Source organism: Brassica napus, chromosome C9, assembly GCF_020379485.1.
Source record: "Brassica napus cultivar Da-Ae chromosome C9, Da-Ae, whole genome shotgun sequence".
NCBI lineage: Eukaryota > Viridiplantae > Streptophyta > Magnoliopsida > Brassicales > Brassicaceae > Brassica > Brassica napus.
In genome coordinates, this window is record NC_063452.1 from 2,190,170 (window position 1) to 2,206,781 (window position 16,612).

Below are 16,612 nucleotides of genomic sequence, written 5' to 3' on the forward strand. Positions count from 1 at the left end.
ACACCGTAAAAATACGATAAAGTGTTGGTTTTGTATAAGTAATTGTCAAAATTTCGGTAGCAGAGTCGGTAAAGTTGAGTGACTGAACCCCCACAACTCAGGTTTAAAACCCACCAATGTCACCTTAAACTCTTTTTGACCCCACAGATATTTAATCATGGTAGGTCCGCCCCTGCATGTGATTCACGTGATGGGGTATGAAGGTGCCATGGGCTTACATCAGCAGTGAAGATATGTGACTGAATTTCTTAGCTATTAAAATATATTAAAATGCTAAAAATTAGAAAGAGAAAAATAAAAGTGAAAAAAATGTGTGAATCGATTCTATGGGAATGTACTCCAAACATTATCTGAGGTACTCCACTGACATTTTGCACTTTTTGATTTATAACATTTTATCTATTTTAATCAATTAATTAAATTAAAAGAAAATATTAATATTAAATTGGTGAGATACTTTAGAAGTATTTAGAACACCCTTAATAGAAAGTTCTAGCATTTGTATATATGTATTTTTAGAATTCCAACTTGAGACTTCCAGTGGGGTGCTCTGACACCGCTAATGCTGCTTTCAGTAGCAAAGTCATGTACGGTGCGAAAAACATGCTAACCATGCGTGAATTGAAAATGTGTACGTGAATCGGTGGTGGAAACATCGTATGCGTGTTTATGGCTTGTCTAAATTCTCTCAATCTGTTCTCTACTTGTGTCTCTCTATATAGACTTGGCAAGTGGTTACATTACCAAAATAAGTCTCCATATGCAAAGTACTTTCTAGTGAGAACTTAATGGATTCAACATTTGAAATATTCATTCAATAATTATTTTCAAGCAGCAAGGACAACGCAATGAACAAGCAAAAAAACTTGACTCCGGTGTTGCAATTTAGCTTATGTTAAAACGATTGATCACTTTAACCAGTCTACCACCAATAATATGTGCTAACGGATTTGTTTTGTTCTAATAATATCAATGGTAACGAATTATTGAAGAAAACATGCGATACTATATTAATTCAATTAGGAATATAGATATTTTATTACAAATTGAGATTAAAATATCAAATGGCATTTCCCTCCTCCATATTAGTACAGATAAAAGTAGTAAAAGATAAACTCATGGCTCCTTCATCTGTTGTTTGTTAATAAACATAACATGCATGCGTCTTTGCTCAGTCTAAGTGTTTCTTGCTAGGGTGGACCCGTGATTTGAACTCTCCATCTCCTCTGAACTTTGCCTTACCCGCCGCATCGTACTTAACGAATCCTCCCAAGTCAAAGAACCCCCCGAACAATCTCCTGCCTCCGACATGACTTTGAACTCCAACCTTAGCTTCAGCTTGGCTGTGGCCGCTTAAACCGATCAAGTTAGAGCCAAAACCGACGCCGTTCTTGGTGAAAGCACCGATGAGACCGCCGCCGCTGCCGCGAACAAGAGGGATGCCGATTTGATTCACGGAAGAGAACTTCATGGTGCACTCAGTGATCACCTTCACGAAAACAGTAATGGCACCCTTCAAGTTAATCAAACATTCGTCGATCTTGTCCCTATCCCCTTGGCTTATCATAGCGTTAGCATTGAACTTATACTTGGCCGAGACCTCAGCAATCTTTTCCTCAAGCTTAACAAAACATCCAGCCATAACGTTGTAGCTCTTCTCGAGCTTAGCCGCAAGGGAACCTTCAATACCAATAGCTGCTTCAGCCGCAAACATCGCCTTGGCTATCATAGCGTATTTGGTGTAGGCCACGCGAATCACGTTCCTAACGCCTGCAACCTTGAAGGCTGCGAGCTGGTTGCTGAAGGTTTTGCATATGGAGAACAAAGCGTTGAACTGAGCGCTGTTTGGTGCGGACTTGGCCTTTCCTTCGATGAACTTGGAGATTTCATTGGAAGGGATGGTTTGGATTCCCCCCAAAGTAGGTGGACATATGTTCTTTTGTGTTTTCTTGGGATTAGGTGGGTGAGCCGAGACGGAGGTGATGGCTAGAACTAAGGCTAAAGATAACAACAGAGAAGTCCTTGCCATGGTTGTATTGATGGCAAGGCAAAAAGTTAAAATGGAAAATGAAGGAAATGCGTTTTGGTTTGAGGACTTTGAAACGTATTTATACATTTTGATTTCGCCTAATAATAAAATAAATAAGTTACAAGAACAGAAGAAAAAACAACCCAAATAAAAGAGAGATTCATGGACTTTCAATAGACTTTGTCTTTCTGGCTAGCTAATTTTGTGAATGACAAAAAGAGATTAACAAGTCATTACTGGTTAATTTAGACAACCGGTCTAGATAGTTATTTATAATGTTTAGTTTTCATCATATCATTCACATTGATATATGTTTGTCTAGAGACTTACAAATGTAGTCGTTTTGATCATTAATATATAACTAGTTATGTAACAAAGCAAGTAGTGTTTCAATCAATTAGGAAAAATTATATGAAAAATAAGGAAGAAGAGGCGTTTAACATCCAGAGTAAAAAAAACTGAAAAAAATGAAATTTTTGGGCTATACTAGAGAAGCAAGTAGGGGTTCAAGTTGATACTCAAGATTTTTTTTTTTTTGTAACACTGGTACTCAAGATTCTAAAAAAATAAAGAGAAAACTAAAGAAGATGTCAAAGTGTCTAAAGATGGAATGCGGAAAACAAATGCAAGGAGAGGCTGGCGCAAAGGGTGAGAAATCTGAGCAAGACATGCAAACAAAGGCTAATATAGGGTGGATACGATGTAGCCAGAGCCGTGAGAAGCGTTTAGAGCAACATTAGAGCACCATTAACCTAGCACCCCTAATGGGGTGCTTATTTTTTTTTTTTCTTTTTCAAGTTTTTGTCTGATTTAAAAAAAAAAAAAATTAAAAACGAACTAATTGCGAGTCTATGTTTAGTTTTTATGTGGGATCCACCCACTATTATAATATATATTTTTTAAGCTTTCCCCACCTAAGCGTCTGCCTTGCTGCTGCTCTTCTCGCTTAAAACTCCACTTGAGTTCCTAAAAAGGTTAAATAATAATATTTTAATAAATTTTGTTTGCATAATTACATTATATTTTTCTTTTAAAATTCAAACCAATGAGAAAAGGATAGTTGGCATTTGAGTATCATATGGGTTCTAAAAAGTGGTCTGTCAAGGACCTTTCCTGCATTTCTCTCTCTTTTTATCATTTTTTACTTTATTTTTATTCACTACAAATTTAGCAAGAACTCCTTGTTGGAGTTGGTCTTAGTATGCCATAAACAGAATAAAATAAACATTTCTAACTTTTTTTCTAAGTTTATTTTTTTATAATGAAATAATACAAAAATGTATTATTTTTTTGTGAAATAAAATTTTTGAAGAAAAAGGTACCCAAAATACTTCTTATTATTTATGTTTTTGTGAAAACTAAACACACAAAATATTACTACTATCTTTTTGAGAAAGGGCTTTAGAAAATATTTTATTTAATATGAATACTATACTATTAATTTTCAGTCACAAATAAATTTCTACAGTTTTAGAATAAATAATAATATGCAAAAGGTGATCTAAGGATATTAAGAGTGATTAAGATTCAAAAATAATATGCTTTACTCATAACACTTCATAAAATAAACAATACCATACTCCAGAAAAGTAATAAAAATTCAAAAATAAATAAATGTAGACATAGTTGTAGTTAATCAGTTTTAAAAGTATGTTGTGATTGTAGAAAAGAAGTCTTCAAAATATTTGTAGTGATTTACATTTAAAATAAAAATATAGACCATTGACTATACAAAACAATAATTTTATAAATATGTCTTATGAATAAATTTTACATGAAATGATGCCCTAAGCCAATGCTTTAAATTTTCTTCAGTGAGCACGGCTCTGATTCTCTGAATGTAGCTCAGATTATAATTGCGAGCTTGCATGTAAATGCAAATTTTGTCTCCTTGGATATGTAAGAAAAGAAGTTTCATTACTCCTTAATACCATCTATATATATATATATGTGTTGAATCACTATGCATACATTGTGTTTTTGGTTGGAGACATTATTTGATGTAGGAACAAGAAGAAAATGATTCAAAATCCCTTTAATGGGTCTTGCTTACTTCTCTATGTAAAACATAGAAAGAGAGCATACAGTCTATAGCATTATTGCTTACAAAGTTATTATTTGCATACGTCGGTCTACAGGTACACGTTCCTGGCCTATACCGATCTTAGTTTTATTGAAACAAAAAATAAAACATCTACTTAGCTACTAATTATCAAATTTGGCGGTACTAGTTTTGTCTTTCTTGATGATTTGTTGCCATTAGTGTAGCTCAAGTCTGAGTCTGAGCCCTCAAGATACTGCCTTGTTGTATCTGCTGTGTCTGCTGTGTCTGCTGTGTCTTCTGTGACTGCTGAGACTGTTGAGACTGATGGGACTGCTGAATCTGCTGAGACTGAGTGGAAGATGAAGATGAACTAGAAGAAGCAGCAGTCTCCACAAACTGGGTGGTGACTTGTTCCCATTTAGTGAGCGTCTGCTTAAGCTCTGTCTGTTGTGTGGAGGACACTGTCTTGCCTTTACTCTCACTCACTATTTTAGTTTTAACATCTTCTAGTTCTTTGAATGTCTTCATCAACTGTTGTTGGGAAGATTCTATTTTTTGCTTGGACTAGTGCACCACCAAAGAAGAATAAGAAGAAGAAAATAAGATGAGTATAATTTTAATCAAAGGAATAAGACATATGAGAGTTGGAATCATAGATATATTTTTTTTTCATACGTACCTCTGCTGATGTGCCTAACTTTTCAGTAACAGTTTCTGCCGCTTCAGATAGTGTCCCAGCAGCAGCTTTAACACCAGAAACAAAGGTTTTTTCGTCTGTGCTAGCGATCTTTGAAGTAGCAGTCATGGTAGACTTGAGTGTCTCAAAGAAGGTGTTGAGTTCTGTCTTTGATGCATACTTCTTCTCTAGGTCAGAGATGAAGGACATTACTTCTTGGGATGTTTGAGTCTCAACTTGTTTGGCTGATGCGGTTGATGTGGTACTTTGTGAGGTTTGACTGTTGGTGTTGGTAGCAGCATTGTTGGTAGTAGTTCCAGTGGGTGTACTCGGTGTAGTGGGTGTACTCGGTGTAGTAGGTGTACGTGTAGTGGGTGAGGTGGGTGTACTGGGTGTAGGTGTAGTGGGTGTGGTGGGTGTACTGGGTGTAGGTGTTGTGGGTGTATTGGGTGTAGGTGTAGTGGATGTTCTCGGTGTACTGGGTGTAGGTGTAGTGGGTGTTGTGGGTGTACTGGGTGTAGGTGTAGTGGGTGTACTCGGTGTAGGTGTAGTGGGTGTTGTGGGTGTAGGTGTAGTGGGTGTACTGGGTGTAGGTGTTGTGGGTGTTGTGGGTGTTGTTGGTGTTGTGGGTGTTGTGGGTGTTGAGGGTGTTGTGGGTGTTGTGGGTGTTGAGGGTGTTGTGGGTGTTGTGGGTGTTGCGGGTGTTGTGGGTGTTGTGGGTGTTGGGCTGTCATCATCTTTTTCACCTCCAATAACATCATTAACATCAACGTCAAGCCCGAGATTCGATGTATCAATCGTCTTTCCTGCTGTCTCCACGGCCGTTTTCACAACTGTAACGACTGTTTTAGTCCATTGCACCAAAGCCACGATCAACACTTTCCTTTGCTTATATGTTACAGGCTGCGTACCAGCTTTCTTCTGCTCAATCAATGTCTTTCCCATTGACAGTATGGTCTCTCTGAAATCTTTACTCACCTGTTCCACAACAAAGATCATTAAGAAAATTATAGAATCTCATTACTTACTTAAAAATATTATTTATGCATAGGCAAGTAAAACATTTGCATATGGCTCCTAAAACTTAAGAAAAGAAAAGGAAAACAATCTCAGGGTTATGGTAATTGGTACTTACGTCTTTTCTAGCACCAGTCAATACAGATACAGCATTGGCGAGGCCGTCGGCTTTTGTTGTTAGCTGAGAATCGGTGGTTTTCGAAACCGTTGCCGTTTTGATAAAGTTCACGTAAGATATGAACAGTGAAAAGAAAGTCTTGAACCCCTTAGTCGCGGGACATCCACCTTTAAGTCTGTTCAACAAAAATGTCATACCTTTGCATGCGAAAGGTGTAAACTGCATTGCCTTTTTGAAAAACTTCCTCCTCAAGTACATCTTTAACAAGAACGTTCCTTGCGCCTCGTAGATCACACTTGATACTAATATAAACATCAGACATAATGCTAGTACGTTTTTATTAGCCATTTTGGTTTTTTTCTTTTTTCTTTTCTTTTTTTGTTATATAAATGTTTTTCTTTCTTTTTTTGAGTTTTTGATGATTTGAGTTTCTTGGAGAGTTGTGTTTATATAGATGGTTTGAGAAATCTATTTTAAGTGAAACGGAGAAAATTGTGGATTACTTTAAGGTCGCTAGAGAATAATAGCATAAGTGGTTCTCTCATGTTTCATTTTCTTTTATGAATTTATGTTGCCGTCCGCGTTTCTCTTCATTCTATATTTAGAATGATCAAATTATAATATACTTGAGAAATTGATTTGTTCAACTGTGTGCAAACAATACATGCTAAAGTTTTGGTCATGCTTGTTTAAGCTCTTGACTTATCCGTCACACGAGTCACACCCAACATGCGCTTGTTACAACATTTTCGACTAGTGATACTATGTGTATATCTAAATTGGGCTTTAAATGTTGTTAGGTGGTCTGGGCAAGTTGCAAACTAACCCCACGGGGTTGTATCTTTTTTTTAAGCTGAAGGCCATTTAAATTTTTTTTATTAATATGTGTATATATTCTGATAACAAATAGCACGTAACTTGAATTGAAACAACGAGTAAATACCTTCCAGCTATGTTATGTTAGTGCTCCTATTAGATTAGGATGCCGCTTTTATCATATGAGTACGGGTTAGACTGGCTATCAGGATATCCAATTACATACAATTAATATGAACTCTTAAATACGATTGTGTATAAACTTCTAACTAGCTGTATTGTAACATTTATGCTTCAGAACTTTTACTCGTCATATGTTTCAGAACTTTAATGTTTCTTACATTTTTTTTTGCTTTTAAATGCATGTGCAAACGATTTTGTGAAAGGTTTATGTTCGCACCATTTGATTTTCGATCAACTGTTAACAAAAGATTTTATCGATACAAAGAAGAGCCCCACTTGTAGAAATAGTTAGAGAAGTTCCAAGGTGAGTCGTTAATAGTGCCGGCCTGTTTGAACTGAATTATTAAATACTAATATGCATTCATTTTCTCGTATGCCAAATATATATGTATATATATTACGTATTTATATGAACATAACCTAAATATTAGTGTATAATGAAAAGAATGATCATAATTAACTGAATTAATCAGTTTATTAAAACAAGGTTTAGTGGAGGCCATCTAGTTCATGTCTCCAAACGGCCAAACATAACCAGACAGAAGACCATTAAGCCACTAAGTAACCCATTTCGCACTTTCCTTCCCTCCAAACTCCCCATTTTCGATAATATTTGCATACTATTCAATATTTTTGTCTTCATTCATCTTACACTTAGTTTGATGTTTAAGGCGTAAACATTTCCGTGAAAGTATTTTTATTCAATCATTGATTAAATGATAAGTCTAATGGCTCATATTGGTTGACGTTGGAAAGCGTAAGACACAAAGGGTGTGACTTTTAAAAAATCGGAGTTTCTGAACCAAACAGAACCAAGATTTTCGGTTTTTAGTCTTAGTTTGGCTACTTAGTACCTACTGAGGTTAAACAGATCGATATTTATTTCTTTCTTTCACCTCACATACTTTAAATTTAAAAACTGATGACTAATTACCACATACTGTGCATCTAATTTACCTTTCAATTTAGCTACCAGTTAACTGTGAATGTTTTCAAGACAAGATTATTTATGCTCATAAAGGAGCTAATGAAGAAGAGAAGAACTGAATATAAACATAGCTCAATGAGCTTTATTAGCAAAAGAACTAAAAGAAGATAAAACGTAAGTTGTCACCAGTCGCAAACAGATTTGATTAATATCATAAAAGATGCAGAAGGAGAGTCGCAAACAGATTTGATTAATATCAAGGTTCCAAGACACATTCTCTTAAGACCCAATTTATACTCAAACTACTTGTAATGAAACCCTAGAACACATGGGCTTAACACAATACAATGGGCTTATGACTATGCTTTGGGCTTGTCTTCAATAGTAAATTCAAGACATTTAGCCTTTATACAACTTTATTAGCATTAAGAAAATGATCACATTAAATAGCCGGCTTTGTGCTGAATCAAAGTATGCATTTTTAAGAGTTATTCTTGTGAACCCCAGCCAATAGAATTTCATTATTTTAAATTCGATATCTTTTAAAAAAAGAAACAAAATATTATCAAGTTATATTATGTTTTTAAAATAAAAAAAAGTAAAAAAAAAATAGCAGCTACAGAAAAAAAAATTAAAAAAAAATTTTAACGTCGTCAGCAAAATACTAAACCCTATATCATAATCCCTAAACCATAAACTCTTGGATAAATCTAAACCCTTGGGTAAACCCTAAATCCTTGGGTAAACCCTAAATCCTTGGGTAAATCATAAACCATTGGATAAATCTTAAACTCTAAATAAAAACACTAAACCCTAAAACTCTAAACCCTAAATCCTAAACCTTAAACCTTTGAATGTTTTAGTGTTTAGTGATTTTGATTTAGAGTTTAAGATTTATCCTAGAGTTTAAGATTTATCCTAGAGTTTAGGGTTTACCCAAGGGTTTAGGGTTTAGGATTTAGGGTTTAATGTTTTGCTGACGACGTTAAAATTTTTTTTTTTTGTAATTACTATTATTTTTTATTTATTTCTTTTTACCTTTTAATTTTAAAAAGATAATATAATTTGACAATATTTTGTTTTCTTTTTTAAAAGATATATAATATGAAATAACACAATTCTATTGGTTGGTGAACCTCACCCTAGGGGGTTAACCCAAGAATAAGTCCATTTTTAATGCCAGGCTAAACTTGGGGAGAACAATTGTTGTCGTTTTCGTATAGCTGCAGCAAAAAAATATTTGGAGAGTGCAATACATGTAACTAATGCACTATTTCTGAAATTAAGGCTAATACTTGGGCTTACATCTGTGTTTGAAAGCAATATGAAATATACGAAAAAGTTAGTGGAACTTGGTTTTAGTTTGGATAGTACGAACTACTAAGCTTTATTTATTTTTGTTACTTACTTAGTTCGTGCCTTTGTGCCCGTGGATTAACCATGCTATTTTGCATCACGGATTCTTAAGAAAATCCTGAAATTTCCTAAGACTAGAACTTATAGTTAACACTGATACACATCATTACATGAGTTATCAAAAATTGAACATAATATAATGGAAGTTGGGTTAAAAATGTTATTGTTGAGTCTACGAATACGCGTGGCGAAATTCTTTCTTGCTTTTTTTTTTAATTTAGTATAGTGAAAATCAGAAGACACGAAAGACTGAGAAAAACAAATTATAGTCTCAAAAAATTAACAAAATCAAGAACAAAGGCTTAAACTCTCAACATTAAAAACAACTTTATCAGAAATTTCACCCAAAAAAAAACTAAATGTTAAATTAATATCTCAACCATAAACATGTGTTTCATCATACAAATCATATTTCTTTTATTAAGTCAAAAATCTCGCCCTAAAAAGTAATCCATCAAAGTTATTAAAAAAAGAGAGACATTGGGATGTTTTTACATAGCACTAGTACATGCTGCATGCACCTATTGAGTTACCATCATGTTCACAATTTCACACAATCAGACGGAGCAAGTATGACAACATAGACCTCCACCTTTGTGTTTCTTTAATATCAAACCTCATTTGTTTATGATAAAATCCTCTTTTCTGTTTTATAACCAGTCAAACCATACATTTACACACACATATACAGGGTCGGCCCTGAGATTTAGGGGGCTATAGGCGGTTTTTAAAAAATTCCAGCTAAAAATTTTTTTTGGTAAATTTGGGGGTGTAAAAAAAAATTTTTGAGAGATTTTTTCAATATAATTTTTGCCAAAATTTTTGGGGGCATAAGGCCAATGTTTCGTTAGGCTTTGCCCAAGACCGGCACATATATTCGTATATATATTCTGTTTTCCGTCATGTTTGAATTGTACATCGACTTGCAAGTTTCGAGTTTTAATTTAATGTTTTTGTTTATACATAGTGGGAAGATTACACTGTAGTTATTTAGGCCATTTTTATTAGGCATTTAGGTTATGCTAACAGTCAATCACGAGAATCTAGATTGATACAAGCGGACATAGATATTATTTGGAGTCTGTAACGTGACTTGAATCAGCCAGCCTATACGAATAGTTTCAAATCCATGTAACCATTGTGTCCACCTTAGGATCTTTAGAGTGGGCAGGTATTGTTAAAAGTAACCAAACTTCGAATTTTAGTAAGAAATAGGTTCCTGAATAGGCAGAAAACATTTTATCAGTGACAGTAACTTTGATCCATTACCCATAAAAGTACTTGAATTTTTTTTTGTAACTTAAAAGTACTTATAGTTATGCAATGCTGTTTTTCACATTTGCCATTATCATTTTATTACTGCTTTGAAGTTACATCACTTTTGAATTTTTACTTTTATACTAAATTTAAGTTATCAACCATAATATGTTTATCTTGTAATATCCAAATTGTGGAATAACTGGCTACTACTAAATTTTAAATTTGACTAATTCTAATAGTAAACAATAATATGAATATCATAAACATACGAAATGTCATAGACAATGATGAAAATTCAGGTTTACATTTTTATGCTTCCTAATACTATATATTAAAAATCAATGTGTTTTTTTTTGTTCTAGTATTTTGAAATATTTTAATGTAAATCAAAAGATATTTAATAACAAAAATCATATACATGGAAATATGAAGGTGAGTGTGGAAATTTCAATAAAAAAATTTGGCATCCGGAAATTTCTAATTGATATAAGAAATAAAATATTAAATTGCACTGATTTTTTTTTTTAAACCTTTCAAAATAGCTTTATATGTTTAATATATTTAGTATAAACTAATTTGTTTTCGTAACAATGTAAAGCTTACCAACAATTCTTTTGATTCTTTCAAAATAGTAAAATTATCATTCTGTATAGAATGAAATCATGTTTGGTTAGTAGAATGAACTAATAAATAAAAGTTCATAGAAAATAAATTCTCTATACAAGAAAAAGACAATGAAATTAAACAAAAGGCCATAAAAAACTATTCCTTATTTTAAGAAATCGTTTAAAAAAAGTTATATCCGAAAAGTTGCCTCCCTCACGCCCCTTCAAAGGGGACGACTACAAGCTAGAAGGAGTCAATGCAAAGAAATTACTACCAAATGGCAAAAGAAGTTTCTGTAGACTTTATAAAGAATGAAACATTTCTGAAAAATTCTTGAATCATTTTCTAAAACGCGACATTCTTTCTGCGACTTTTCAGGAAGAGAGATTTTGGAAACCAGACAACGAGGCTGAATACGAACCAGAAGAAGAATCTCGATGATGATCTTGTCCTCCTAGCTTTAATAATCATCCCTGGTTGGTCCTCACAAGAATAAATAATCCTCTGTTTTGGTCCTCTGTTTTGTCTCTGTTTTGTTCTAATCCTCTGTTTTCGTCCTCTGTTTCGTCTCTGTTTTTTTCACCATTCTTTGCTGGTAATTCGTTACGATCTCTCTTTCGTCCTTTTTTTACGCAAATCTCGATATATCTCATTGATTTCACCAAACCCTTGTCTCCAAATCTCATTATTTCAATTTTCATTCCCAAAAACAAAAAGAAAATCTCTTTTTTTAAAAAAAAAAATCTGTTTTAACGATCATCATGGGCTGTGCGAGCTCGAAGCACCACCGTAAGAAATGCATCCATTGCCGGAGAGGATATTCTCCGGTAGACATTCAGCGAAGCAAATCTGTTCGCCACCCATCGCAACGCTCCGACGATAGCCCCCACATGGTCCCTCTCAGCTCCTCCAGCTTCGGATCTCTCAAGCTCTGCGACTACTCTTTCGGACAAGACCACAAAGACTTGCTAGACTTCAGCGGGAAGCTTGTCGCCGACCAAACGGGAGATGGGTTTGGTCCTAAGGAAGTCAGAGAGAGGCCAGACAAGGAGAGGTCGAGTTTGGAAATGCAGGCTAAGCTCATGGAAGCTAAAGTATGGTCAAGTATGATGAGCGGGAAGATCCCCAAGATTGTGCCCAAGACTCCTATCTTGACGCCTCCGGGAGAGCCGGAGACGATCAATACTTGGGAGATGATGGATGGGCTTGAAGATGGACTTCGTTCACCAAACCACGTTAGCAGCTTCTCCTTTGAACTTGCTCGTGGTGGTGATTGTGAACGTACAAAGTCGAATTGTGATCTAAAGCCATTGTGGCTTCAGATGGAGGAGGAAGAAGGGCTCGACGATTTCGATCCAGAGATCATTTCTTCGTTCAGGAAGTCTCTCCAAGAACTCCCTTCTAATCATCCTTTCCACATTTCGGTTCATGATTTGAAACTAAACCCACAGTTTGAGTTCTCTGATGAAGAAGATGAAGAGGAGGAAGCTGTTGGTAAAGACAAAGTGATACTCTACTTCACAAGCCTTAGAGGTATAAGGAAGACATATGAAGAAAGCTGTGATGTTAGAGTTATACTGAAAAGCCTTGGGATTAGAGTGGATGAGCGAGATGTATCGATGCATTCGGGTTTTAAAGATGAGCTGAAGGAGCTGCTAGGTGATAAATTTAGCAATGGTGTTGGGATCACATTGCCTAGAGTTTTCTTGGGGAGGAAGTATCTCGGCGGAGCTGAGGAGATTAGGAAGTTGAATGAAGATGGGAAGCTTGAGAAGCTTCTACAAGGATGCGAGAGGGTGGAAGAAAACAGAGATGGTAATGGGGTAGAATGTGAGGCTTGTGGAGATGTAAGGTTTGTGCCTTGTGAGACGTGTTCAGGGAGTTGCAAAGTGTACTATGAAGATGAAGATGAAGAAGATGATGATGATGAGAGTGTAAAGGAAGGAAGAGAGTATGGGTTTCAAACATGTCCTGATTGTAATGAGAATGGACTCATTAGATGTCCTCTTTGTTGTGTTTGAACATACACAAAAAAGGGAAAACATTAATCTTGTTTTTGTTTGTTTTACTACATTGGAGTTTTGAGTCGCTTGTGGGTTTTCATGCCTCTACAGATTTTGTTGTACATAAAGAGGTTTTTTATTGTGAAAAAAAGAAGAAAAGAGTTATATTTTCAAGTGTAAATTGTTGTTTATTCTTTGAAGTTTCATTCATGCTTTACATGTCGTTGGACTCATATATTTGAAAAGGTAGTGGGAGTAGAGGAAGAAAAGTCAGCTTACAAAATATGACCGGACCGGAGAAAAATAAGAATCTTTCAAAAGTCAAGTTCTTGTGCTTTTTCTTTTGTCAATATGTCAAACTCTTATATGCTATGTTTGAATAATAGTCATCATTCATAAAGCATAGTTGAAAACAAAATGTAGGTATGTTTGTTTAAGGTAGATTGTTAAGTTGTGAAGATCCGAGGATCAAGCAGAAGGCTGATTTTAGTAGTCAGGTCCAAGATGAAAACTTTAATCATATAACGGAATTTTGAATATTTCAGACATGATTCGTTTATCCTAGTATTTTTGATAACTCAAAGGTACATGGAGACGAGCTCTGAGCAAGCAGATTTCTACCGAGTCCGGCCTCATGGATTAGCCAAGGTCTCTTAATGCGAGCTGTAGATTAGTTTGACCACTGCGGTTTGCCATTCGTCTTGCTAGTTCAGTTTAAGCTTAGGTGCTCAAGTCTTTTCTTGTTTTTGGTGAGTGTGTTTTGCTTTCTTTAGCTTGTACTTTAATTGGATTGTTAATTAATTAGCTTTTCTACTCGGCCCAGACCGTCTACAACTTAGCCCGTTATGAATTAACTAGACAAATTTTTAGGGCCATGGGTGTATCATCATCGGTAAACTCTCCCGTGTTCAAAAAAAAAAAAAACTCTCCTAACACTTTTATTTTTTAATCTTTCTCATAATATCATAATAAATCAGCGTTAAAAAAAAACTCTCTTATTTTGACATTTACAAAATACAGCCCTCTTACTTCTCTTTTCTAATTTTTCATATTTTATTTTTGTTTAATATTTTATTATAAAAAACAAAAGAAAAGACTAACCGTTGTGCATGTACATGCCTAAAAAAACTGATAACAACAGTTTTAAAAATGATAGTTGTGTCCAGAGTTTCTTATATAAGAGACTCTAGTCTCTTATCTAGTCTCAGAGAAAATACAGTCCTCTTGCTTCTCTTTTTTAATTTTTCATATTTTTATTTTTGTTTAATATTTTATTATGAAAGACGGAAGAAAAGACTAACCGTTGTGCATGTCCATGCCTAAAAAAACTGATAACAACAGTTTTAAAAATTACAGTCATAAATAATTTGGTTACATAGGTAATAGGTAATCTTCTATCGTCTCTTAAATCTGTATATTGCTTCCTTAATCATCTGCCTTTAAACCATGTCCATTGTGGTGTTTAATATATATATATATATATATCATCTGCTTTTATTTAACTGTTTTTCAGTAAACTTTAACTATATATTGTAAATAGCTATTTTCCATAAAAAAAATATTATGAGCATTTCTTATGCTTAGAACAATTATTTAAGTTGCTTTTGTTTGCAAACTATAATTTTATATTAAAATAATAAAATATGTATTATTATGTTACAAATAATAATTTATGTATTTGAAGTTTTTGTCAATATTTTAGGACAGTGAACAATAATTTTAAATTATTTTTTGGTCTATTTAATTTTCATTATTATTTAGAAATATATAATTTATTACTTTAATGGTATAATTGTAATATATTTGTTATTTTCTATTTGATACTTTATAGTAAAAATAAATATTTTTTAACTTTACCACATCAGCTTTTTGGATTACGTTTTTCAACCACTCATTTTGATATAGGCCTTGATTGGTAGAGCATTAGCATTAGCACTATGCTCTACATTATTCAATCAACAATTGTTAGAAAAGCATTTATAGAAACATTTACTAAATGCTAATGCTCTCCAAATGCTCTCTGGCCAATGCTCTGTGGCCAATGCTCTCAAATGAAGCTTTTAAAAGAGCATTTGTATTTATAATTTATAAAATTAAAGAAAATATATAATTAATTCATTTATTTTATTTAATAATATCATAAAATTATTTTTATATCCAGAAATAAAATTTTTGATTTTTAAAATTAATTGAAAATAAAAATATTTTTAAATAGTATTTCACATTTAAAATATAATTTAATTTATATAATTTAATTTACTTCAAATGTGGAATGTTATTTTTAAAAATAGATATTTTAATTATAAAATTTATTTTAAAATAATATTTTTTCGATATAAACATAATTTTTAACTTATTAAATAAAATAAATTAATTTTATATCTTATTAATTTTATATGTTAATATATTTTTATATATATTAGAAATATATTCATTAAAAATAAATATATTATATATTATATATTAATTTTTATAATAATTTTAAATAGCATACTCATACTGCTCTACCAATCATCCTATTAAACAATTTAGCAAAAGCATACAGCTTTTGCAGCATACTCCTTCTATAGCATACTGCTACAGTGCTACTGCTATTGCTAATTGCTATTGCTAATGCTCTACCAATCAAGATCATATATAGTATTCTAATCAAGATGTACAGTAAACATGTTTTCTGATGACATTACGCCTGATGATGAATCGCCAATGTTGAATCTTATAAATTTCTCCGATTCACCCAACCAATATCTTCCATTAATGGTATATTCTTCGCTTTCTCTTCCACAATTGAATTTTTAAATAATATTGTGTTCTAATTTATCAAGGATAAAATCTTTGGATATAAATGAAATGCAGAATAATCTCCAAATTTATTGAATGCAGACGGAAAGACGCATGAATAGTTTATTGGATTGATCCATGTGTATATGATGAATGAAAATGATCTCCTTAGTATGTTTTCAACAGTTAAATCTAATCACAAATCTAATTAACTAGCATTAAATCCAGTTATTACTACACTTTGACATGGACCATAATGTAAGCTAATAGCGCTATTGACGGTGATAGTGTGCTTAGAGCATGATTAACCCGGGGGTTTTTAGGGTGGAGTTCTTAGCGGAAGTTAAGAAACTGTTTCTTAACTTTTAACTAAAAAAGCCTTTATTTAAGAACCGGTTCTTAGCCTTTTTAATTAAAAGTTAAGAAACAGTTTCTTAACTTTCGCTAAGAACCCTACTGTAAGAATCCCGAGTTAATCATGGTCTTATAACTCAACGGTTTGGTCATGTTAGGACCCATGTTCTAAAACGCCGCCGTAGAGGCCATTTACTCGCCGAGTACGCGGTAGGCGGTGAAGAACATGATTTGGTGTTTTTAAGTAGAAACCGAGTTGATTTTGTGAAGTAAACGAGTTAATTTAGTGAAGAAATAGGTATAAACTTTCATTATAACAATGGCGGATCACGCAGGAAAATAATTAGGTTAGGAAGGAGAAGATTCGAAAATTATGTTTAT

At 33.5% G+C, this 16,612-nt stretch overlaps 3 protein-coding genes across 3 annotated transcripts; 1 reads left to right on the plus strand and 2 right to left on the minus strand.

Annotated features, from left to right (window-relative positions):
- Window positions 1-1,171: 1,171 nt before the first annotated feature.
- On the minus strand, window positions 1,172-2,029 carry BNAC09G01830D. The gene has a single exon (XM_013838604.1). It carries the CDS (start codon window positions 2,027-2,029, stop codon window positions 1,172-1,174), a length of 858 nt encoding a protein of 285 aa, XP_013694058.1.
- Window positions 2,030-4,049: 2,020 nt separating this feature from the next.
- Window positions 4,050-6,313, minus strand: LOC106397989 (cell wall protein DAN4). The gene is made up of 3 exons (XM_013838603.3): window positions 5,885-6,313; window positions 4,753-5,727; window positions 4,050-4,637 (listed from the first exon to the last, which is right to left on the minus strand). Exons 1-3 carry the CDS (start codon window positions 6,230-6,232, stop codon window positions 4,299-4,301), a joined length of 1,662 nt encoding a protein of 553 aa, XP_013694057.1. The 5' UTR covers window positions 6,233-6,313; the 3' UTR covers window positions 4,050-4,298.
- Window positions 6,314-11,321: 5,008 nt separating this feature from the next.
- On the plus strand, window positions 11,322-13,287 carry LOC106397869 (uncharacterized protein At3g28850-like). The gene has a single exon (XM_022709701.2). The coding sequence runs from the start codon at window positions 11,855-11,857 to the stop codon at window positions 13,112-13,114; it is 1,260 nt and encodes a 419-aa protein (XP_022565422.2). The 5' UTR covers window positions 11,322-11,854; the 3' UTR covers window positions 13,115-13,287.
- The last annotated feature ends 3,325 nt before the right edge of the window (window positions 13,288-16,612 follow it).

Bases quoted from the DNA above. Each gene is read 5' to 3' on its own strand.
- BNAC09G01830D (XM_013838604.1), bottom strand. From the start codon at position 2,029: ATGGCAAGGACTTCTCTGTTGTTATCTTTAGCCTTAGTTCTAGCCATC.
- LOC106397989 (XM_013838603.3), bottom strand. From the start codon at position 6,232: ATGGCTAATAAAAACGTACTAGCATTATGTCTGATGTTTATATTAGTA. The intron at 5,728-5,884 runs GTAAGTACCAAT...GTTGTGGAACAG, and splicing joins TGACTGGTGCTAGAAAAGAC to GTGAGTAAAGATTTCAGAGA. The intron at 4,638-4,752 runs GTACGTATGAAA...GTGGTGCACTAG, and splicing joins AGTTAGGCACATCAGCAGAG to TCCAAGCAAAAAATAGAATC.
- LOC106397869 (XM_022709701.2), top strand. From the start codon at position 11,855: ATGGGCTGTGCGAGCTCGAAGCACCACCGTAAGAAATGCATCCATTGC.